Consider the following 25,630-nt stretch of genomic DNA (forward strand, 5'->3'; position numbering starts at 1 on the left):
ATGGCACTGCCTCCCCATGAATGACTGGTGCTTTTATATCATTTTTTTTAAAAAACAGGCGGTATTTTCTGGCACCTCACAATGTGTTTTGTGATGGCGGAGGCAGCCCGCCAGCGTGATCTTCCGGTCCAGCCACGGTCAATGGGTTTTCCTGTTGTTTGCACCCTCCGCCATCCAGGAACCTAGAGCAGGGGCCGTCGTTGGCGGGATAGGAAAATCCTTCCAGTGGGAATAGCTGTAAGGTTTCGGCCAACACAAAAGTAATGCCATTGAACTGAGTATTCTTGGAGAGACAGGTTGAGGGAAATGTCAAGAGCAATGTTGATGTTTGGAAAACACCAATAGCTTGGGGTCTAATAACCTTTATCTGCTCCAAAACCCCTTCTATGATTAAGAGTGTTTCAATTAAAATCTATTATCACAGCTCGTTATTTTTTAGATTTTTATTATTTATTACACCTGTTAATATTAAAAACTCTCTTTTCTTCTTTGTGTCCAATTGCCCATGTGCGAAGGTGAGAAGAAGGCAGGGTAAGTCACACCATTGTCACACTATATGACTTTCACCAAATTTTTTCGAAATAAATGATTGATGAAAGGATTTGCTTTATTCAAAAAGCCTCAAGTCTACCTTTCAAAAGACCCATAATAGCTGGCGTGTATCATCACTGTTTAGAAATGATAGGCAGCTTAAAAGGTTTCTTGTGCTTGGCTGCTGTTCTGCAGATGTTAGCACTGCTGACTCTAATTATGCAGTGCTTGGGCTAGCCTCTGCCAGATCCACTCCTATCATTGACTGTTCCTTGCAGGACTTATGCAAATTGATGGAGACTGATTGGCAGGAGAATTCACCACTCCTACTGTTAGTTTTAGAACTATTTTAGCAGTGAACTTTGGAGAATTGAATTGGTATGGACCTTGCCAGTAAACAGAGAGACTGGGCTGCACTGGTGTGTGACTATAGACGTGTAGTATGGAGTGCAGATTTTTAATCCAAGAGAAGGCCTGCAGAAGTAATTTTACCTATGCACAGTTTACTGCCTTTTGTTGCTGTGTTATTCTCTTTTCCCTTTTACCAGCGAGCGAAGCCTGGAAACAAAGTAAACCACGCCTGACGTTCTCGTACAAAGGTAAAAATATAAATGTATCACACGTTTCAGGACCTTTTTTTCATCTTGCTAAGTTATTTCAAGATCAGTGCCAACCTTGTAATCCTCACAGTAAAAGGAATGTATTAACTCCTGCAAGTCAGCAAATCCATATGCATCTGAGATGTAACACTGGAAAGCGGCTATTGTGTTTGATAGATTGCAAGATGCTGATGATTATAATTTCACTTAATTTTCTTTTGATTTGTCACTCAAGATTTGATCCCAAGAAAGTTGCTTCTGTGAGGTTCCAGTAACGTATTAATGTCAAGTGGTGATTTACTGACCAAGTTGTTTTCAGTCTAGAAGTTTCAATAATCCAGCAAAAGTCGTCTAATTAGATGACTGTTGGAACAGAAACAAAATTGCGATTGGATATTAGATCGTTGTTTGGGCAAGTGACTTGACGTGTTCTGACATCCCGGAATGAACACTGCCAATTTTATATTCATCTTGCGTAGCCCGAGATGTGCATTTTTGCATAAATAGATCCAAAAGCAGTGAAAATTCTGGTTCTCTGATCAATGGCTCCATATCATAATGACGGGTTAGAGTGTGGCCAGCCGGTATGTGAGGAGGAGGACAAGAAGGGAATGAGGGAAGATAAAGAGCGAGCCCACCAACAGCACGAGGGCAGCGAAAGAAGAAAGCAGCACAAGGCAAGGGTGAGCAGCGTAAAGGAGACAGGGAGACACTGACACAACCTGAGAAGCAAACCAAATCCATTAAACTACACAATTACTTGTGCTAAATATACAAGAGGCCTGGCAGATTCAGGGGAAACTTGAGCTAAATTTTAACTGTACTTTCCACATGCTACTGCTGTTGAACTTAACTTCATCTTAAGTCAAGTTTTATTTGCTAAATGGTCGTACAAAGTCCTGAAAGAGCCCAACAATTTGTGACAGGGAAGGTGTGCATGCATTATGTTTTTTTTAAATCTCGGATGCAGTATTTCAGTTCTCATCTTCACCTCAGAATAAATCCCCTGTTCACGTGCATGTCCTGACATGTGTTACCTCACTGCAGCTCATACTTAAGTCTTAATTTTTAATTGTAAACTAAAGAACCCAGTTGTAACTTCAGCTAGCTCTTAATACTGACGCATGGAATAAAAATTATCGGTCAATCAGAGTTTCAGTTCACCTCGAAGAAATGGTGACCATTTGATAATTAATTTATGAAATATATCACGCAACCTGTTGGCCTCAATTCTATGCTTTATCTTCAGACACTGGTGCTACAAGCTGTCCTCAATCACAAATGTGAATGCCATTTTTAGGAAGGCTTTGGGGCTCTGCAACATCAAGGAACAGTCACTGAGACTGGCGTGAATGTAAATGCCTTTTCCTCTTTTAAATCGAGGGAGAAAGAATGGATGCAAAGGTTGCAACCCCATAAGACAGGAGCCACTTTTCAACAAAAAAAACTCTCCTTTGAAAATTAACCCCTTTCTTGCTCTCCCTCTTTCAGATCCGAGCTCAGATCCTATTAGCATTCCCTTTGTTCTTTATACCACAAATCATGATTGGAAAATAGCACTGTTGCGCATTCTAAGCACTTAGTGCCACAGTTTGGCACAGCGACCCCCACCTCAGCAACAGATGTCACCGTAATAATTATGCTGAGGAAGCATTTGCTGTTGCTAATGCTGTCACAGTCCTCTGACTGCACCTGAGTGTGGCATAAGTGTACTTTGTCCTTCTGCAAACACTGTGTGCAATGGCTTGTAAAATTACACTTGAAAATCCTAAGCACAGGGAAATAAAACTTTGATACCCAATTTCATCAGGGTCGTTTTACTTGAAGACTGGAGTTACAAATCACAATTAATTGCAAGTCATAATACAATTTTCTTCCTCTATCCACTATACACAGCTATGCAATCTCTGTATCTGTCAGATACCAGACATTTGGCATCTGTTATAGGTCTAGAGGGAGGAACAACTTTGAGGTATGTGCGTGAATTTTAAATGTACTGTTGTTACTGACAGGTCAGGGGGCACTGTGACCTTTCGAGGAAAGACAGAATCAGACTCAGCTGAAGAATTTCAGGGTTTCCACCATCAACGAATATATATGCAGCCTAGTTCAAAAAAGAGAAATGAAGATATCAATTTGATGAGTTATAAAGTTGCAGAGTGGAGTAATGCAATTCTGCATTGTTGAGTTCAAGTGACCTATTTGCTTGAGAAGTGCTGCATTTTTCCTGCTGCTTCCAAAATATAGGCTATTCCACAGTAAATACACATCTGCAAACCACACAGCTTCCTATCGTTGCTGGATATGATGGAATGTAGAATAAAATTTGCAAACCACAGAATATTTTCCCATTTCATTCCTTAAATTAATTGGGGGTAATAAAACGCCTCTGATCTTGCCATTTTATTTACAAACATATTGAGAATTCGTGTTCTTGAAGAGCTGCCAACGATTCATTCATATTTCTTACATGACATGCCATTTCTTTCTTTATATAGGGTATGAAGGATTATGTTAAGTGAGGGACATAACAACATGCGATCTTCGATTTCTGTTCACAGCTGGCGGAGTTGGTCATACTTTGCCTTTGTCTTATTTTCTCATCCAACATCATGACTATTTTTAATTTCATTCAGGAAATAACCAATTAGCCAAAAGATCTTACAAGCCTTCAATGAATTCAGAATCTGGTCCGCATTGCTTAATTAATTGTGTATTCATTGCAAAGAACCTTTCACTGCTGTATGTAACATTTGTTGTTCCACAGTTGTGTATTCTTGTGAAGAGTGAAAGAGCAAGAGCGGGGATATTCCTGTCATCTAATTTTGATTAATTTTGTCCAAGACTTTTTAACCAATGATTGTAGAATGCGAGGACGGTAATTCATGAAGGATATCTGTATTCTCAATCTGTACCGATTTGCTATAATATATCTCTTGTCACATATTTTATTGTGGTTCTGCAAATGTTATTGCACAGTGTGCAAGATTTGTTGAAGATGCTCCAGCTGTTCTTAACTCCCATGAAAAGCAGCCCTTAGGGGCGCACACATCTGTTCCTCATGTGTCTTTTCAGCAAATGACCGAGCAGAGACATATGGAAGAGAGCAGCGGTCTTGATTCCATCAAAAGGGGATTTTTAAAATTTAACTTGTGTTTTCAGAAACATAAAACCAAAGCAAAAATTAGGAAAGATACTCAGTAGCTCAGGCAGCATCCATAGAGAGAGGAAAACAAAGATAACACTTTGGATTGATAATCTTTCATCAGACCTGGAAGACATTAGAGATGAACAATTTTTAAGCAGTCAGATAAGATAGGGATTTGTTGAGTGAATGTAGGGGAGGCAGGGGGAAAGAGCTGCGGTAAATGGAGGACAGGTCTGATTGAATAATAAAAGGGGTGGTATTGTGCAAGCCAAAAGCCGTGTTAATGGGACAAGTAAAGCAAAGCAAGGTGGGTCCAGAGGAGGTACGTAGCCACAACAGAATAATTAATAAAGGCGAAGGGTATGATGGAAAATCTGACAAAGAGGAAATAATGGAAGATGGCGGCATCAAAGCCATCAGGAATGGTGAAGGTGTGGGTTGATGCTTGGGGTGAGAATCCTCAATCGATACAAGGCTAAAGGGATAGTCTGAACCCTTGGTTCACACCATTAGCCCTTATGTCAGGGTCACTTTTAACTGACTTGCACCCGATCATAGACCCTTCTCTTTTGACTTTTTTTTCACCACCCCCTCTCATTTTCCCTGACTCGGTATTTGCTTAAAAACTATTCATCTCCAACATCTTGCCAATTCCGCTAAAAGATTATCACTCTTTGTCTCTGGTTTTCCTGTCCACAGATGCTCCTTGACCTGCTGAGTGTTTCCCAGAACTTTCTGGTTTTATTTCAGATTTGTAGCAATATTTTGCTTTTGGTGAAAATTTGTGTTTGGTCATTGGTTTTGTCAGAAGTAGCTGGTGTTGTAGTTTCCCAACTATGTATGTGATCTTCAATGACATCCATATATGCGATCTTTAGTGATGAAACTAGCCCTGGGACCCTTAAGGTAATATTTTTCTTTTGCCCCACACCTGAACCAATCTTCTATACTGGAAATTAGAAATTGAACAAATGATTTTGCTATCAGAAGTACTTTTGTTCTACACGTTGGGAACCAATGGTTTACAGAGCAAACACCACAAAGTGGCAGTGTCTACATCATTTACCATTATGCGTCATTATGTTGGCCACAAAATGAATGTTTACTTTGAGTAAGTCACCAATTTCTGACCTGACCTATTCATGCAATGGCTTTTGCGATTTTAAAATGAAATGCACTCTGATGTGCTGGTCTAAGGCGGAATCACTGCAGGGTACTATAATTAGCTTCAAGCTATCTAGATTAGGGAAGAGGAAATCACTTTGGGCCCTTACTCCTGGTGACAAATAGGGAAATTCTACTTGGACATCCAGCCCATTCGGGCACAGCACTGCAGTGGCCAGAAAAGGTACTGCGGTGTTATGTCTGAGACTAAGTTCCAGGAACTGCAATGTTGGTAAGTACCAGGAATCCCAGTGAGGGAAGGGTAGGGGAAGCCATGGGGGGTTGCGATTGGGGTGATCTTACTATTGGGAGGGGAGGGGGCTAGGCCATGGGGGAAGGGAGGGCAAGATGGCTCCGGTCATTGGGAGGGGAGGACGGCCCTAATCTGGTGGCCGTCTGCTGGAGGCAGCACCCCTCCCACCCTCAGTCGTCAGGCACCTGTCAGCCTAAAATTGAGGCTGGGCAGAAAGAGTGGCCACTTAAGAGCCTTAATTGGGGCATGGGGGAGGCTTCCGTTCCGAGGACTTGTCTGCCCCACCATTAAATCCCATCCAGGTCGGGGCAGATGGGAACCTGGAGGGCATCCCGTCTTTCCTATTTTATGCTTCAGAACCCTTTGGGGGAGACTCCAAATTCCACCCATAAGATCCTGAGGGCAATTGACAGGGTGGATGCAAGAGGATGTTTCCCTTTGTGGGTGAGACGAGACCTAGGGGACTATTTAAAAATAATGGGTCTCCCACTTAAGATGGGGATGCGGAGAATTTATGTCTTCCAGGGTCATCTTCTGTGGAATTCTCTTCCCCAGATGGCAGTGGAGGTGAGATCAGTAAATATTGTTAAGACCATACTCGATAGATTTTTGGTTGACAAGGGAGTCAGATGGCATAGGGGGCAAGGAAGAGAGTAGAATAAAGGCCGCATTCAGATCAGCCATGTTCAAATAGTGGAGTAGGTTTACGTTTGTGTGATTGTATGACTTTGTTTCCCCATCTACTTTGAGAAATCATGGAACCACATGATGCCTCAATCTGATCCATGAATACTACTCAAAATCAGAAATTTTCTGTTTGGGGAATTATGGATGCAGCCTAATACCTTGCCACTCTTGGGACTCTTGTGTGCTGACATCACCTAGGCCTCTTTTATGAGCTGACAGGAAAGGTTACTCCAGTGGTAACCCTGTAATAACTAAAGACACCTGAATTGTAAACATGTTGACCACTTGTTTCAGAATAACATTCAAAAAGCAGTATGGTTGAAAGTTTGTGGTGATTTGAGGTGATTGTCCCTCAGGCTCTCCAAAGCGTTGAGCCTCCTGGAATGTCTCCTAGCCTATAATGTAAGTGGAGGTACGCTTCCACATTTCGGTAACCTTTTTGTGGATTCTGACCCAGAGGTCTTCCATGTTCTCTCCCTCGCCCACCCAGCTTGTAACTATCCACCTTTTCCTGATTCTACATCGTTCCGGGTCTGGCAATATCTCTGGGCGGGATTCTCTGACCCCCCCGTCGGCGTGAATCCCGCCCCCGCTGACTGCCGAATTCTCCGACTCCCCAAAAATCCCCCCAACGTGAATCGCACCGCCTGCCTTGGAGAATGGCAAGGACCGGCGCCATGCAATGGGCCCCGGGGCCGTCCGAATTCTTCGGCCCGCAGTGGGCCGAGCGGCCACCCATTTTAGGCCCGTCCCGCCGGTGTAAATGAAGGTAGGTACTTACCGGCAGGACCAGGCTCCGCGGGCGGCCTCCGGGGTCCTCGGGGGGATCTGGCCCCAGGGGGTGCCCCCACGGTGGCCGGGCCCGTGATCAGAGCCCACCGATCCGCGGGTGGGCCTGTGCCGTGGGGGCACTTTATTCCTCCACGTCGGCCGCTGTAACAGTCCGCGATGGCCGACGCGGAGATGAACCCCCTGCGCATGCGCTGGGATGACAGTACATGCTGGCGCTCCCGCGCATGCGCCAACTCGCAAGGCCGGTGGAGGCTCGTCGCCGCCAGTTGGCATGGCGCCAAGCCCCTTCTGCACCAGCCGGCGCGGCGCAAATCACTCCGGCGCTGGCCTAGCCCCTGAAGGTGCGGAGGATTCCGCACCTTCAGGGCGGCCCAACACTGGAGTGGTTCACGCCACACCTCAGCGCCAGAGTGGCCCGCCCTGCTGGTTCGCGGAGAATCCCGTCCAGATGGGTCTACTTGCCCAAAGAGAGGGATTCTGTTGAATGCTCTTTTTATTCAGACTTCAATTTAAAACAATATACAGGTGTCGGGCCAGATGCAGTGTCTTGACCACTTTATTTTCATTGCCAAATTAGAATTTTTCAGCAGAAATGTAAAAGGATTTATTCGTAAGAAGAAATGTAAAGCTGCCACACAGCTGATGCTAGCTCCCTCCATGTCTCCTGCCGAAGAGAGGACTCCATCCCCTGGGGTGATTACCAACTCTCTGTCCCAATTAGTCCCCCAAGCCAGGTGACAATCACCCTGCTGTGTTGTCCTTAAAGGGACAATCGCCACAATATTATAATCCATACTGAGAACAAAGTGCTGTTGTGCAAGCTCCACCTCATATATACCTTGGAAAAAACATGGTAGGCTTTGTGCTCATTATTTCTGGACCAGAAATAAGAATATTAATGTCACCATATGAATGCCCATTGTATGTTGACTTACAGCCCATGGGGCATGGAACTTGCTTTTGAGTTCCACTTTGTGTGACCCAATTCAAACATTGAAAGCACAAATTGATTACATGGATAAAAGGAGAATAGTTTACTGCACAGGTTTAAACACTTTGAGTTGAATAGGGACTTTCACACTTGTTGTATAAAATAGGTGACTTTGTGTCATTACTGTTCCAAAAAATGTTTGGATATTGATTCAGACGGTTCGAGGTGACAATACTTCACACCAGAGCAGATTCTGATTTTGACCAGGCATAAATGCATGAAAACGTAGACATTTCTTTAGGAACTGGGGAGGTAAGTCACACACAATGATCATGTGCTCTGGTGTCTGGGTGCAGGCCATGGAGGTTATGTTACTCTTTACATATTACAAGAGGAGTTAATAACTAAACAACAGAAGAGGAATTAAGACTGTTATAATGCAACTGCACAGCTCTGATTTATCGTTTGAACCTCAGACACCAAAATTGGCTTGAGGCCTTCCAGGATCAATGGGGAATGGGAGTGTTTTCTACTCACCAAGACTAATTCACAATTGAGACTTATAAATTTCACTCTGTTCTATATCCTGGCCAATATTTGTCCCACAACTAACATTATTAAAACAGATGATCTGATTGTTATCACACTGTTGTTTGTGGGGCCCGCTGGGGGTAAATTGGCTGCCGTGTTTCCTACAGTACACAAGTCATGACTACACTTCAAAAATACTTGCTTGGCGGCAAAGCAAGTTGGTACATCCTGAAGTCATGAGAGGGGCTGTTTAAATGCAAGTCTTACTTGTAAAGAAAAATAAAAATCAGCTGTGAACTTTGACTGGGCAGCCCAGCTAATTACAGTTGCTCATGTCAGGCAGCTGATTGGCTGATTGTCCTTTAACCCTAACCCTGATGATCTCATTCATTCTATAAGGCTGAAAGTAAGTCTAAAAATCAATATTCAAAAAGGCCACTGATCGGCAGTTTGGCAATCTGGGAGCAGAAAAACAGGTTAGCACACTGCTCAGTTTAATAAGGGGATGGGAAGCAGGGGAGTAACTTATACGAAGCACTGGTCAGCTGTTAAAGGATCCAAGGAATGGAGAATTTGTATTGCAATGCGTATTTGTGGATGTCGGCACAAAAGACAGCAGTTGATGAAATTTAGAAGTTATTGGAGTCACACCACTTTACATGTTCTGTTTTTTTTTTCTAAATCTGTAAATGGCAAGTGTGTAGCAGTAAGGGATGTACATCTACAGACTTAATGAAAAACACAAATTGGGGATAGTATTTCATTTGTATCATTCATGTCAACAAAGTATTTTTTACTGAATATATTTGGAAGTTCTACCTCATGCTATTTGGCCCCCAAAAGGAAAAATAAATCAACAGACAGAATTGGGAAACGCATCAGGAAGGATGTACATTTTTACTTTAAATTAGTTACATTTGTGGAGGATATGTGCTGAGAATAGCCTATCATAGGTCACCAACATGGGCAATAATACATTGAATGCGACACCCCATTCTCAGAATTAAACAGACAAAACAATCTCTAAAGTGACCCTGGGGGGAATTTTAAAAAGGCCTTTATTTTAAAAACATCACTTTGTAAGAACATATTGCTTCATGAATTGAACATATTTTTAGAAGGGAAAAGAAGAATCAAACAGTAATGAGTAACCAATCTGAATATAATCAGCTGCAGATTGCACATTCATAGTAAGATCTTAATGCATCCCACTTTGTCAAGAGACTGTATTGTTCCATCAAGATGTTCAGCGAGTGTGGATTAAAATGATACTACTTGCTGGCAAAGCTTTAGACAACTATTTGTTTATAATTTATAATATTTAATTAATTTACTTAACAATTCAGCTGGGAAAATAAATCTCTTGATGAAAACATATAGGGGGCGATTGTCCGAGCCCCGCGCCAGGCCGGAGAATCGCCGCAACTGATTCTCTGAGGTGCGGAGAATCAGCGCCGTTTGTGCCGGCGCGTTTGGCGCGGCGTTGGCTGCGGGCCGCTGGAAACGGCGGGGCCACCGATTCTCCGGCCCGGATGGGCCGAGCGGCCGCTGCGATACGACAGAATCCCGCCGGCGCCATTCACCCCTGGTCACTGCCGGTGGGAACTCTGCGGGGACGGTCGGGGGGGGGGGCCTGTGAGGGAGGGGGGCTCCTTCACTGGGGGGGGCCTCCGATGGGGTCTGGCCCACGATCGGGGCCCACCGATCTGCGGGCCTACTCTTCCCACCCCCCCAGGCCCCTGAACACCGACCCCACGTTGGTCGGGGCCGGCGCGCAAAAGTAGTCCCCCGCGCATGCGCGGGTTGGTGCGGCGCCCATTTGGTGCTGCGCAAGGAGGCTGGAGTGTTGTGAACAGCTCCAGCGCCGTGCTGGGCGCCTGTGGGGGCCAGAATCGTACGTAACCGGGCCCAATTTGCGCCGTCATGAAACGCGACGGCGTTCATGACGGCGCAAACTCTTGGGCCCAATATTGGAGAATCGGCCCCATAGTCAGTACAAATACACCATCCCAGGATTCAAGATTATTGTTCAATATAAAGTTTATTATATTTCACACATATGTGGATGGGAAATAATTTGCTGTTGTGAAAGTCCATGAGCTCTGCATTGGCATCATTATTTCAAGCGGGATTCTCCCGAATCCCCCCGATGGCCTGACGTTGGTGTAAAAAGCGGTGCGAACCACTCCGGTATCCTCTGCACGTCCGGGGGCTAGGCTGGTGCCGGAAGGGTTGGCGCCGCGCCAACTGGTGCCGAAGGGCCGGCGCGAGATAGCGCATGTGCAGAGCCGCCGGCGTGGTTCCGCGCATGCGCAGACCAGCTGGCGTATTCTAGCGCATGCGCAGGGGGGTGTCTTCTCCGCGCCGGCCATGGTGGAGCCCTACAGTGGCCGGCGCAGAAGGAAGGAGTGCACCCACGGCACAGACCCGCCCACAAATTGGTGGGCCCCGATTGCGGGCCAGGCCACTGTCGGGACCCCCCCCCAGAGCTGGATACCCTTGTGCCCCCCCCAAGGACCGCACCAGCCAGCCTACCAGCCAGGTCCCGCCGTGTGGGACCATGTCCAAACCACGCCAGCGGGATTGGCCAGAAACCGACGGCCGCTCAGCCCATCAGGGCCCGGAGAATTGCTGGGGGGGGTGGGGGCCGCTGCCAACAGCCCCTGACCGGTGCGGAGTGATCCTCGCCCCCACCCGTAAACCGGCACTGGAGCATAGGGCAGCCGGCGTCGGCGGGGCGGGATTCACGCCGCCCCCCCGGGATTCAAGCCCTTCATCTAAGACACAGAGAATCCCGCCAACTGTTTCTTTATTTGTATACTGCCTGAATTAGGAGTTCATAAAATAGGAGTCAACAGAAAGTGGTTCATTATGCTTGAAGTACTATAGCAGATCAGGGGCAGGATTCTCTGTACCCCCGCCGGGTCGGAGAATCGCCGGGGGGCGGCGTGAATCCTGCCCCGCCGCCGGCTGCCGAATTCTCCGGCACCGGGTTTTTGGCGGGGGTGGGAATCGCGCCGCGCCGACCGGGGGCCGTTGGCAGGGGCCACCACGGCGATTCTCCGCTCTGCGATGGGCCGAGCAGCTGCCCGTTTTCGGCCAGTCCCGCCGGCGTACATTACACAAGGTCCTTACCGGTGGGACCTGGATCTGTCGGCGGCCTGTGGAGTCCTGGGGTGGGGGGGGAATCTGGTCCCAGGGGGTCCCCACGGTGGCCTGGCCTGCGATTGGGGCCCACCTATCTGCGGGCGGGCCTGTGCCATGGGGGCACTCTTTCCCTCCGCGCCGGCCGCTGTGAAGCTCCGCGATGGCCGGTGCGGAGAGGAAACCGTCTGCGCATGCGCTGGGATTATGCCAGCGGTTCTGTGCATGCGCCAGAACACCCTGGCGCTCCCACACATGCGGCAACGCATGCGGCCGGGGGAGGCCCTTCGGCGCCGGTTGGCGTGGCACCAAACACTCCAGCGCCAGCCTAGCCACCAAAGGTGAGGAGGATTCCGCACCTTCGGGCGGCCCGACGCCAGAGTGGTTCACGCCACTCCTTCGCGCCAGTGCGTCCCGTCCCGCCAGTTAGCGGAGAATCCCGCCCAGATGTGCATGTGCAAATCCTATTGATGCAAGTTTCACAAGATAGAACATATGATTCCCCCTCACATGGTTTTATGACCACATGTGGGCGGGTGAAATCACTCCTCTTTTCTATCACTCCAGATCTGATCGTAATAGCTTTTCTTTCGTGAATTTGTAAGCATGAAGGTATTTGTTCACTATCTGTGCTTAACCATCTACATGCTGATTGCAAAGTCACCAATCTGGCAGGCATTCTTAAGTTTAAAATGCAAAGAGGTCTGGAAGAAAGGAGTTAGCTTTCATTGAGCTCAAAAACCCACTCGGATAAGATAAAGAGATGGTTAAAAAGGTAAATCCACTCCCCAGTCTTCACAAGACACAAGCATGCTAAATTATAAGCTATATGGCAGGATGTTATATTCTGGCCAAACTGAAAATTGGAGTTTACTGTGTACGAGCCCTTTGCTGGTATCCGTGACAGCAGCAGAATGGTCTTTGAACTGTGGTCTTGAACTTTCAGTGGAGCTACAGCCCATGTAAACTGTAATTTCTGGAGACAGTAGTTTCTTAAACAATATCTGTCTTTCTCAGAAGTCGATGATCTGTGTACCTGTTGTTCCTTTCATTTGAAAATTCTCTAGCTGTGTGCTAGATTTTGAAGTTGAGAGAAGAGAGGGAGAGATCATTACTGCTCCATTGCCAGCTTTCTTCCAGACTTGAGCTTCGCAGCTTAAGTGTTGCAATAAATGACATTCAAAAATGGTTATTCAAATCACATGATTGTTCTCCCCATAATGATTTCAGAAGGTAATTAATTAGCACATGTCTGAACAGACTGGATATTATTTTATGGCTTAGGTGAATAGATTCTGTAATGTCCCAGCCACTAATTCCTTAATGATCCATCATCCATCACGATGAGATGGGAACACATTCTATGTAGCTAGATCCTGGTAGACTTTCCATCTCTGCTTAAGAGGTGTCTTTAGAGAAATGCAAATGTGAGGTGCAGTAAAGTTTTGAGGCGTGACCTAACTGAATTGCGACAGAGTCCTGTGTCAAGCATGTTTAACTGGGTGTTTCCTGGGGCTCGCAGCGCTGAGACACACAACGCTTTCGAACGGGACTCTGTTGCAATCCGGAGCGTCGCTGGGAAATGCCCTGCTGTGGCCACACTTAGCCCCGTTTCCGGCAGTGAGGAGCTCTGCTCGCCCACACTCTTCAGTGCAGGAGGTGATTGGGACGCCATTTTTAAATAGTGTCCCAATCTCTTGCCCCCCCCCCCCCCCCACCATGTGGTCCTTGGTCCACCCCTAATACCCCAACTCATCTGTAAGGGGTCCTCCCCCTCCCCCCTCCCACTCCCCCCCCCTCTCCCCCCCCCACTCCCCCCCTCCCCCCCCCCACTCCCCCCCCCTTCCCCCCCCTTCCCCCCCCCCCCTCACCTCCATACCCTACCTCACATGAGCATGGCGTCTCCGGGCCTGAACTCTGGAGTGGATACAATGCCAGCCTGGCACCTTGGCAATGTCAGACTGGCTTCCTGACAGCCTGGCAGTGGCACCTGGGCACCTTGGCAATGCTAGGTTGACACCCAGGTGGCACTGCCAGGGTGCCAGGTAGGTGGTGCCATGCTGACAGTGCCAATGTGCACAGGTGGCAACAGCAGTGCCATGGTGCCACCCTGTCCAGAGACCAACCATCAAAGGGCCTCTGATCCCCTTGGAGACCCTCCTCGAGTGTCTTTCTGCCTGGTCCCTGTTTGTAAGGACCAGTACTGAACAGCGCGCACCTAAGTTCTTCAAGGCCAAGGGATTAGATCCCAACACCTTTGGTAGATCAGGAGAGCTGCATATTATGGTGAGACTAGCTACTCACTCTAATGTGCATATTTGCCAAATACTGATCCAGATCGCCACTTCTCATGAGATCCTATTAGATTTCACAAAGCATGGCGAGAGACGGATAGATCCCGGAAGAGGCCTTTCCTGGCATCAACCAGCTACATTGCGTCCCTGTTTGCCCAAATGGGGGGGAAATGTGGCTGGTAGATCGTGCCCCTAGTAAATCCTTTGAAGTCGTTCTTAACATCAACATCTGTCAAGTTGCATAGGAGGTTGACTTAATGTGTTTTAATTGCAATTCACATCGGAACCTTCCAGAATTGATCAACTTGTAATAGCAGACTTCAGGTGACTTGTGGTAGCCATCTTAAGTCAGTGTCTTTACTTCATTTTGAAAAGTCCTTTTAAAAGCAGTTCAATATATGTTTGATCAGCCAATAAAATCAAAGATTAATATCACATATGCACACATCACAATTTAGTGACAATGTAAATATAAATAGCTGCAAAAATCACCTGAGACTTGATTCTTGATATTAGATGCATAAATCTTTCTAAGTTGCATGTGTAAAAATCCCAGATTTGAAGATATAAATTTTTTTACTGTAAATCTCGAAAACTGCACAACAAGAAATGTTCTTAACATTTCATGTAGGTAGAGCAAGGTCCCAGTTGGAGCATGTCTAGGAATTTGATTAAATCCTTTGCTGGTTCTAAACTGGTGCAGTCTGATATGTCTGTATGCACTGCTTTAAGAGAAGTTGCTCACAACGCAGACCCTGCCACTGACAATTTCAAGTTCTCCCTATAAGAAGACTTTTCTCGGCAAAGGAAACTTTCTTCATGAAATTGTTTCTACTTATTTATTATATTAAGTCAATTTGAATTGACCCATATGAAGAAATAATTCATTGTTTTCTCTAAAGAACTGCTCACTTCAATTTTCTGTCTGGGCTGCATGTGACAGGTTGCAAAGGCACGGCAAGTGGCAGCAACCATTTAAGTCTAGACATTTTGAATTTTGGAGATTAGTATTATATGGATCCATGTTTAGCCTGTGGAACAACTGTACAGTCAACCCTGACTGATTCAGTTCCTTCAACCTGTAACAAAATAATGATTTTGCTCACTTTTCTCACTGCAATCTTTAAACTTTTACCCAGGTGTTACCATTGTAGAATTAATCTAGCAGCAGTGTCTGCTCCAAAAAGGAGATCCCATTCTGGTTTTGACAAACCCGTGTCAACCAGTGATTCTTTGGGTCAGCAAGCCTCTGCAGCACCTGTGCACAATTTATTAAACCATTTTGAGAGTTGCAACTGAAGTTGGTGAATAGATTTGGAGTAATAATACAATGCACATATGCCCATTGTTAGTTTGAGTTTAAGGCTGCTGAATATGAAATTAATTCCATGAAACAGACTAAAACTTCCCATTGATTGATCTTTCTGTACCCTTTTGGATTGATGTAGAGATTTGCATTTTTTTAAAAAGTCAACTTCTTACCTTGAAGAATGTCATCCTTCTTGATTTATAATTCACTAATTTTCGCTGTGCTGAAATTTCCAGTATCCATTTGAGAAATAAACTCTAACCTCCCCCTTCTCTTATATCCACACAACTACAGATGTTTCAGCTCAGACATCTTGTCATAATCCTTAAAATCAAGTGGTGTTACCATCATACCACCGTGAGGTAATCTTTTAAAATGTACAGGGACCATCTTAATTGTAAACCAAAGTGAAGACTGGCACTTTTTATTCTTGCTTTTTGCCCTTAAATTCTAAGGTTAAATGTTGACCACATTGTCTATAGCTGGTTATTACAAACTGTTGCTTCAAGTATATTTACAGCAGTAAATAGATGAATGAGAATATCTTTATGTACAGGATATGCACTTAAAGGGAGAGTTGTACCAGATTTCCTGACTTGCATAATGTTTAAATATTTGTCCTGACATGTCACTATTAAGTCAGCATTTGATGGGAGATTGGTTAAACAGTTGAAGGCATGTGTTTGTTGAATATTAAGCAAATTAAAACCAGCAACATCCTGGGTCAGGGTTAGGTATTGCTCCAGGTGTGACATATCTTTTGCATCAATTGCAGATGTTAAATTGGTCATGGATATTGTTTAGAAATTGCTTAATTCATAGTTTATAATTAAATAATGTATTCCCCCCCCCCCATCCTCCCCCCCACCCCCGCCCCAACCCACCCTGCACCCAATTTTCTTTCTTCTTCTCTGCTCATGATGGTGAGTCATCCGGGTATTCTCTGAGCACTGGTAATCCTTGAATTACTCATTCATGTGGCTTATCTTCATGTGAGATTCAAAGCTTTTCAAACATGGTGAGGGTATCACAGCCATTCCCAATCATGTTATTGCCTGACATCCATATTCTTATGTGTTTTCCCATCGGGGGCAAAGGGCAGAGGGTCACGAACCAGAAATATATCTCGTTTTATTTCCCTGCTATCCTCGGGGCACCCCAATTGTCACGCTGGCTGAGATGACATCACTCAACACAAACCAGAAACCACTCTGGGGACCTTCTGGAATTTTATGATTCAGTACATCATCACACAATTCATTTTCTCATTCAGCTCTTGACAATGTCCTTAAATGTCCGTTTTTATGAAGCAGTTCTTGCAAAATCGCAATGCTGCTGTATTCGCCACCTCTCAATTCCCTACATTTTTTTAAAATTGGCTTTTTTTGCATTTGGCTTCCATTTTTCAGTATTTCCACTGCAGCACCTTTGCTGGATGCTATTGATGCGACTCAGAAAATAGATATATTTCTGAATAGCAGTACTCCCTTCTAATCTCCAGTGAACTAATTGCGACGCAATTCTCCAACTGAGGGTTCATCCAGATACGGATATTAATTTTCTCACATGGCATGATCAAATCCCATGGAATTGAAAGTCTGCTGCCCAGGTTTTCCCCAAGTCGGGCTGACTCAGGAGCCCTTTAAAAATGGCAGATGGGACCAACTCCAGCACTCCTACTCTTTCTGGCTATTTTTGCTGGTGCAGGATAAAGGTGCAGGCAGCCTCTTGCCTGTACTGCTCCCACTCTTCCCAGCTCCATTGCACGAATGGGTACCCCAACCCCAGCCACATATGCAGAGTCAGGCCCGCTTTGTTAAGTAGACATATTTCACAATCTTCCAGAGGAGACATGAAGCATGGAGAACCCCTGTCTCATCTGTGGAATGAGAAAAAAGTAATCTGGCCCTAGAATTCCTTCACTGACAGACTTTGAAATTTTTTTTAATGTTCTTTAGGTTTCATTCATTTTATGCTGTATTGTAAGGTAGATGTGTTTCCACAGGGCTCTGTCCTGGAACTGTAAGTTAACCATTATATTCACCAGCATTATGTAAATATTGACATGCATTTTTCCATTGGAAAAAATGCTCATATGTATTCAAAACTGATTAAAACATTTATGGGAACTTTAGTATGATGAATTTGAAGTAATTTAAAAGCCTGTGCCCTTTTAAATTAAAACAAACCTTCAGCAATTGCCAGTTCAAGAAAAAAACATTTCCTGCTGCTGAGTGCGTTGATTGAAAGGCTATCTGGTGCAGCTTTAAAAAATCTTAGGCACCTGTTTTTTTTTTTTGCAATTCGAATATAATTTGCTTTGATAGCTGCGGCCATTATGAATGCTTCATTGATTTTCAAAAGGTCCACAACCATAGTAGTTTCATAGTATTTACAGTGCAGAAGGAGGCCATTCGGCCCATCGAGTCTGCACCGGCTCTTTGAAAGAGCACCCTACCCAAGGTCAACACCGCCACCCTATCCCCATAACCCAGTAACCCCACCCAACACTAAGGGCAATTTTGGACACTAAGGGCAATTTATCATGGCCAATCCACCTAACCTGCACATCTTTGGGCTGTGGGAGGAAACCGGAGCACCCGGAGGAAACCCACGCACACACGGGGAGGATGTGCAGACTCCGCACAGACAGTGACCCAAGCCGGAATCGAACCTGGGACCCTGGAGCTGTGAAGCAATTGTGCTATCCACAAGGCTACCGTGCTGCCCCAAACCATGTATCCAAGTAAAAGGCTGTATGAACATTTTGATTGCCAGTTTTGTTCAATTATTAAAATATGATTGCCTTTGATGCAATAAACCAGATTCTCCGCCAGTTTTGCCAACTCAATTGCATGGATAGGCATTAGGCTAAGTCATAATAGGGACATAAACTGATACCCAGTTTTATTTACCAATGGTAAAATAACCAGAATATGTATTCCATCCCTAATTCCAAATGGTACAATGGTTGGGGGAAGATTATATTGCTTCTGCCACCATCTTATCTCATAACAGGCACACAGACCTACCAGAAGATGCCAGGTTAAGTATTTAAATGTAACTTCCGTGATGTCCAGGAAGAGCCGGTGTTTGGTGGTTAACATGTCAAATTAATAAACTGTACTCAATTTAATTTTGAAATGTTTAAATCTTTTCAGTTACGAAATCTAACGATATTTGGACCAATGTGTGAGGTGGAAGGGAAACATTTTGAATCATTCATCTTAATATCTGAGAAGCAACAGAGTATAATGACCTGTTCGCAGAAAGATTTGGTCCGTGCAATCAGCAGTTAGAGTGACACTCTCTAATTACATCATTTCACTACTATGATTCACAATTGCTGAAACAATGGAGCTTGTTTGATCATTTAGTTAACGGAGTCATTCTGTTTGCATGATCATGGGCTCATGGTATCATTCAAAAGTAACCAGCAGTTTCTCCATATCACCCATGTTTAATGCAAATGAAATGTTATTGGTTTGTGTAATGGGCTGTTGGAGAATATATGTGTTTTTCTCTCAGACGGTCAGTTACTGGAGGTTGAGTCACTGAATTTATTCAAGGCTGAGTTAGACAGATTTTTTGTTGGTCAAGGGAGTCGAAGGCTACGGGGGACTGATAGGAAAGTGAAGTTGGGACCACAAACAGGTCAGCCATGGTCTTGTTGATGGAGCCGGTTCAAAGGGCCGAATGGCCTACTGCTGCTCCTAGGTCTTCAGTTCCTAGACATCAGGAACACATGGTGTGTATGTCAAATGTTACATTCTCTAGAGGAACGTACCTGTTCAGTCATAGTTAAGTGGAATTTGTGGTCATGTAAGTTACAGAAAATGTGAATCATTATACATATAAATGTCGGTGGAACAAGAATCAGTTACTTTGGCAAGTGGAATAATTTGACTATTGTCACCAGAACATGATTTTCCCAATGGGAACATGCCAAATGGCAATATCATTGATACATTTGCTCAGCAAATCAGAAAAATAATAATATGACTAATAATAATCTTTGGTAGTGTCACAAGTAGGCTTACATTAACACTGCAATGACGTTACTGTGAAAATCCCCAAGTCGCCACATTACAGCGCCTTTTCGGGTACACTGAGGGAGAATTCAAAATGTTCAATTCACCTAACAAGCACGCCTTTTGGGAATTGTGGGAGGAAACCGGAGCACTTGGAGGAAACCCATCCAGACACGGGAAAATGTCCAGACTCCGCACAGGCAGTGACCGAAGCTGGGAATTGAACACGGGTCCCTGGTGCTGTGAAGCAACAGTGCTAACCACTGTGCTACCGTTCCACCTGAAGGCATGACTTCAAATGATGGCGTAAACATGACCTTCAGAATAAACACCAGTTATCATTATGATTTCTCAGCATCATATGGGCCGGTTTATCTCACTTGGCTGGACAGCTGGTTTGTGATGCCAGCAGCAGTGGGTTCTATTCCCGTACCAGCTGAGGTTATTCATGAAGGCCCGCCTTCTCAACATTGCCCCTCACCTGAGATGTGGTGATCCTCAGGTTAAATCACCACCAGTTAGCTCTCCCCACGCAAAGTGGTCACCTGGGACTATGGCGACTTTACCTTTCACTTTTGTTGGATCTAGTTCATCTTGAACTTTGATGGGTTATGTAATATTTTGGGGGAAACTCTTTGGATATTTCTACAGCTGCAGCCAAACGTGTCATTCGGCAGCTATTATCAAGGCACATATTTAACGGGGAAAAAACACACGCTGCCCCCTTCAGCAAGGCATCCAACAGCTTTTGTCATTGTTAGACTTACCCTTGCCTAGTTAGGGGCGGGGTTCTCCCTCAACTGGCCGGATGGACCGACGCCGGCACCAAGAGTGGTGTGAACCACTCCGGCGTCGGGCCGACCGGAAGGTGCGGAATCCTCCGCACTTCCGGGGGCTAGCCTGGCGTCGGAGGGGTTGGCGGCGTGGCAACCGGCACCGAAGGGCCGGCGCGAGTTGGAGCATGTACAAAACTGCCAGCATGGTTCTGCGCATGTGCAGACCAGCGAGCGTGTTCCTGCGCATGCGCAGGGGGGTTCTTCTCCGCCCCGGCCATGGCAGAGCCCTACAGAGGCCGGCGCAGAAGGAAAGTGTGCCCCCATGGCACAGTCCCGCCCACAGATTGGTGGGCCACGATCGCGGGCCAGGCCACTGTGGGCCCCCCCCCCCCCCCCCCGGGGCAGGATCCCCCCGCGACCCCCCGGAGACTCACCTAGCCGGCCGACAAGCCAGGCCCCGCCGTGATGGACCATGTCCATTTCACGTCGTCGGGACTGGCCAGGAAACGATGGCTGCTCGGTCCATCGGGGCCCGGAGAATTGCCAGGGGGCCGCTGCCAACAGCCCCGACCGGCGCGGCGTAAACCCCGTCCCCGCACGAAAACCAATGCTAGAGAATACACCAGCCGGCGTCGGAGCGGCGGGACGGAATTCGCACTGCCCCCGGGGATTCTCCGACCCGGCCCGGGGGGGGGGGGGGGGGGGGGTCAGAGAATCCGCCCTAGGTTTTTAATGCTTTGTGTGTCAAGTTACTGAAAGAATGAGCTCCTAACGGCGCATTGAGGGAAAGAGTGCATCCAGGACTTGAGTGAACAGGGCAGGCAACTGTGTATCTGTTGAAGCAATCAGATTGAAGGGTTGAGAAATTAACAGCTCAACAATGAGATGGAACGGTAATGGTTGAATTTGTTGTCAAATCCGATACAAAAAGAGGAATAAAAAGCAGGAAAGGAAGATTGCATTAAGGAAGAGACAGGAATTTTTTTTTTAAGTTCTAAATGTTACGTTCTTAAAATCGCCAACAACATTCAAAACCTGAAAGTATTTGCAGATACATAAACGGTGTTCAAAAGGCATCTTGACAAATACATGGATAGGATGGGTATAGAGTGATACGGCACAAGGAAGTGCTGGAGGTTTTGGCCAAGGTTGGTATTATGACCAGTACAGGCTTGGAGGGCCGAAGGGCTGTTCCTGTGTTGTATTGTTCTTTGTTCTTTGTTACAAGCCCGCTCACTATGCCACAGAGGTTACTTCTCTGTAATTAAATTGATATTGGAATAGAAATGACTTAATACTCTGTGACAAGTTTAATTCCTATCTAAAATGCTGGTACAGCTACTTGACACCATTCAATACATTTCAAAGTACAAAGTTCCGAATACTGATATGGGAATTATGTATGTCAACATGAATACTTAATCGCTGGGTCACAATCCTGGAACTCCCCTCCAAACAGCCCTGCGGAGGTACTCAAAGTACATGGACTGTAGCTCACCATTATCTTCTCATAGGGAAGTTTGGAATGGGGAATAAATTCTGGCTGAGCCAACAATGCCAACTTAAGAATAAATAAAAACAAAAGGGAATCAAATTTTGGAATCCGTGCACTGTGCTTTCCAACATGAGAAATCAATAGATGTGTTGTGAAAGAGAAAATACAAATTGCTTTGCACTTCACACATCTGTGCCTCCTTTCTTGGCTCTTGACTAATCTACAGTTAACACCATGTTTGGCATCATTTAGGTTAGAAATGCTGATATGTAGTTAGATCACAGTCTTTCTACACTTAATAAAAAAATCTGACAAGAGACCTGTTACCGGTTATGTCCTTTTGCACTCTCCCAATAGTGATGCAGCTAAAGCTAAGAAGTCAGCAAGTTAGGGAAAATAAAACAGTAATTTGAATTGCGGTCTTTGACTCAAAGATATAATGCTCTTATACAGTAACCACCCCAAATGGGGCAGTTCTTCAAATGTATATTTTATATTTAAGTTGCAAAGTAGGGTCATTTTTCAGATGTAAAGCAATTCTCAACGTGTAACAACAACAACTTGCATCTATACAACACCTTTAACCTAAAATATGTTGTGAGTATGAGGAAATAAATGTTGGCACTGAGCCTGACAATGAAGTATTAGGGGAGGTGACCAAAAGCTTGATGAAAGAGGTACGTTTTCAGGGTTACCTTAAAGATGGAAAGCAAGGTAGAGAAGCAGAGAGGTTTATCGTGGGAATACGCCTATTGAAGATGATTGGAGGAGCAATTAAAATCGGAGATGTGCAAGAGGCCAGAAGTGGAGGCAAACAAAAATCTCCAAGGACTGGAGGAGATTTTGAGGTTTTTGAACACAGGATGAGATTTTCAAAGTATTCCAAAATCAAGAACAGGGGCTTTCACTCCAACACAATATTCTAAAAGCACAATACCATACATCGAGCCAGTGTTTGATATCATAGAATTTCCAATGTTAGAGATACTTTTGTAGTGTTGTATTTGTGATTAGCAGAATATTAGGCAGTATCTTTGTTTGAACTGCTCCTGTTAAACCTCCGATGGAAGAGATCAGCTGGGCGGAATTCTCCACAATCGGCGCGATGTCCGCCGACCGGCGCCAAAACCGGCGCGAATCAGTCCGGCATCGCGCCGCCCCAAAGGTGCGGAAACCTCCGCATCTTGAGCGGCCGAGCCCTAACCTTGAGGGGCTAGGCCCACGCTGGACTGATTTTCGCCCCGCCAGCTGGCGGGAAAGGCCTTTGGTGCCCCACCAGCTGGCGCGAAACTGACTTTGCCGGGTGGCGCATGCGTGGGAGTGTCAGCGGCCGCTCACGACATACCCGCGCATGCGCAGTGGAGGGGGTCTGTAGAAGCCAAGTATTTCAAATACAACTAGTATAGGTAAAAGATAGCTGTTTAAGCATAAATGTTGAGCCCCAGTTTTAAATACCCATTTATACAGCATAATTCACTTTTACTGAAGTCCGTTGTTCTGGCAAATGCATATTTTCAAGATAATGACACTGTCTTGTGCTAATTGTCAAGGTCAAGGGATTGAATACACAGCACCATTGTTCACAATGCAGATAACAGCTAGGTCAGAAAAGCTGATGTTGCACATTGAAGATGGACGGCTTGCCATCAAATCAAATGTGTTTGAGTCTAACCCAAACCAATTAGGATTATATTGGGGTGTAAATAGTCGATTTAAGACAGATATGAAAGTGTATAACTAAAAAGTTTCTTCCGGTTAGGTTAGGTTAGGTTGGGTTAGGTTAGGTTAGGTTAGGTTGGGTTAGGTTAGGTTAGGTTGGGTTTTGTTGTCTTTGTGAGTATTGTCTTTGTAGCTTAAGTTTTGTCTTTCTGTTAGTTTAGTCAGTTTTTGCCTTTGATTCTAGTCTCCATTTTAGTTTATGTCTTTTGGGGGTTGTCAGTTTAACAGTCTGTGTCAGTGATGTTAGTCCACTTTTGACTTTGAGTTTGAGTTTAGCTGAAGATTAGCTTTCTCTCTCTCTTCATGTTTCATTGCCAGACTTTGACCTTTTAAAAGTTACTTTCGAGCTGTCTGCCTAAGCAAAGAAAGATAATGTCTGTAATTCTCTGAAAGCTTCGAATTGTCTACGAATTGCCTTTTAACTGACTTTCAAATTGTAATCAAGCGACTACAAATAAAACAATTCTTTTTGGCACCTGAGGAGTTTATACTGCAAATTTCTGCTGAGTTCCAGTATTCGCAAAGTGCTACTGATAACCGAATAGCAGAGATGATATAAATTCCTTCAACTTTACACAGTCGAATAATACAAGGAATCGAACAACTTAACACAGTCTACAAATAGTAAACATCTTATAACTTGTCGTATTGCGCCAGGACTTGATTCATCAACTAAGCTTCCCCCAAACTTGGCGTAGTTCGACAGGTTAAGATCCCATAAATTAAAGATTCCTTCATTTTGGCGTAGTCGGCAGGATTTGATTCATCAACTAAGTTTCCCCCAAACTTGGCGTAGTTCGACAGGTTAAGATTTCCTATAAATTAAAGTTTCCTATAGGGTCTCTTTCGCCTCCGTCATAGTGGAGACCATGGCGAAGGCGGAAGGAAAAGAGTTCCCCCACGGCACAGGCCCGCCCGCGGATCAGTGTGCCCCGATCGCGGGCCAGGCCACTGTGGGGGCACCCCCCCGGGGCCAGATTGCCCCGCGCCCCCTCCAGGACCCGGGGGCCCGCCCGCAACGCCTTGTCCCGCCGGTAAGAGAGGTGGTTTGATTCTCGCCGGCGGGACAGGCATTCCAGCAGCGGGTCATCAGCCCATCCGGGCCGGAGAATCGCCGGGGGGGGGGGGCCTGCCAACTGGTGTGGCGCGATTCCCGCCCCCGCCGAATATCCGGTGCCGGAGAATTCGGCAACCGGCGGGGGCGGGTTTCACGCCAGCCCCCGGCGATTGTCCGACCCGGCGGGGGGGGTCGGAGAATCCTGCCCCAGAAGTCAATCTTTACACAGTTTTAGATTTATTCACAAAATAAAGCTTAACAAACATAAAACACCGCAACTCACCACCAATGTCAATAATTGTCTCTTTATCCATAGGATCCCTACAATGCAGAAGGACACCATTTGGCCATCAAGTCTGCATTGACCCTCCAACAGAGTACTCTATCTAGGCCCACTCCTCCATCCTATCCCCGTAACTCTGCACATTGATCATGGCCAATCCATCTAACTGGTGCATCTTTGCACTGTGAGAGGAAATCGGAGCACCCGGAGGAAACCCATGCAGACTGTGGGAGGATGTGAAAACTCCACACACAGGACCAAGGACGGAATCAAACGCAGGACCCTGGCGCTTTGGGGCAGAAGTGCTAACCACTGTCCCCCCCATTTCTTCCTATTTTGAAGTAGAAAGGGCTGATAGCTAATATGTGGAATGCACCCATGACCCATGAATTAAGACCTACATTAGCTACCAATTGAGATCAGCAGGCTGCATAAAAAGCAATACCTCTGACAATGCAGTCAGTAATCCCTTAGTACTGCATGAAGTATCAGCCTTACTCATAAAAACATAAGAACATAAGAACTAGGAGCAGGAGTAGGCCATCTCGCCCCTCGAGCCTGCTCCACCATTCAATGAGATCATGGCTGATCTTTTGTGGACTCAGCTCCACTTTCCGGCCCGAACACCATAACCCTTAATCCCTTTATTCTTCAAAAAACTATCTATCTTTATCTTAAAAACATTTAATGAAGGAGTCTCTGCTGCTTCACTGGGCAAGGAATTCCATAGATTCACAACCCTTTGGGTGAAGAAGTTCCTCCTAAACTCAGTCCTAAATCTACTTCCCCTTATTTTGAGGCTATGTTCTACTTTCACCCGCCAGTGGAAACAACCTGCCCGCATCTATCCTATCTATTCCCTTTATAATTTTATATGTTTCTATAA

The 25,630-nt window shown here is 45.6% G+C and overlaps 1 protein-coding gene across 2 annotated transcripts in view; it reads left to right on the forward strand.

Annotated features, from left to right (window-relative positions):
- The first annotated feature begins 888 nt into the window (after positions 1-888).
- Positions 889-25,630, forward strand: part of LOC140393821 (semaphorin-3D-like) — a 114,684-nt gene continuing 89,942 nt past the window's right edge. For both annotated transcript variants that reach the window (XM_072480300.1, XM_072480301.1), the window contains exon 1: positions 889-1,130. In XM_072480300.1, the coding sequence (XP_072336401.1) occupies positions 974-1,130 (157 nt within the window). In that variant the 5' untranslated portion in view covers positions 889-973. The remainder of the gene's footprint in view (positions 1,131-25,630) is intronic.

Source organism: Scyliorhinus torazame, chromosome 17, assembly GCF_047496885.1.
Source record: "Scyliorhinus torazame isolate Kashiwa2021f chromosome 17, sScyTor2.1, whole genome shotgun sequence".
Classification (NCBI taxonomy): Eukaryota; Metazoa; Chordata; class Chondrichthyes; order Carcharhiniformes; family Scyliorhinidae; genus Scyliorhinus; species Scyliorhinus torazame.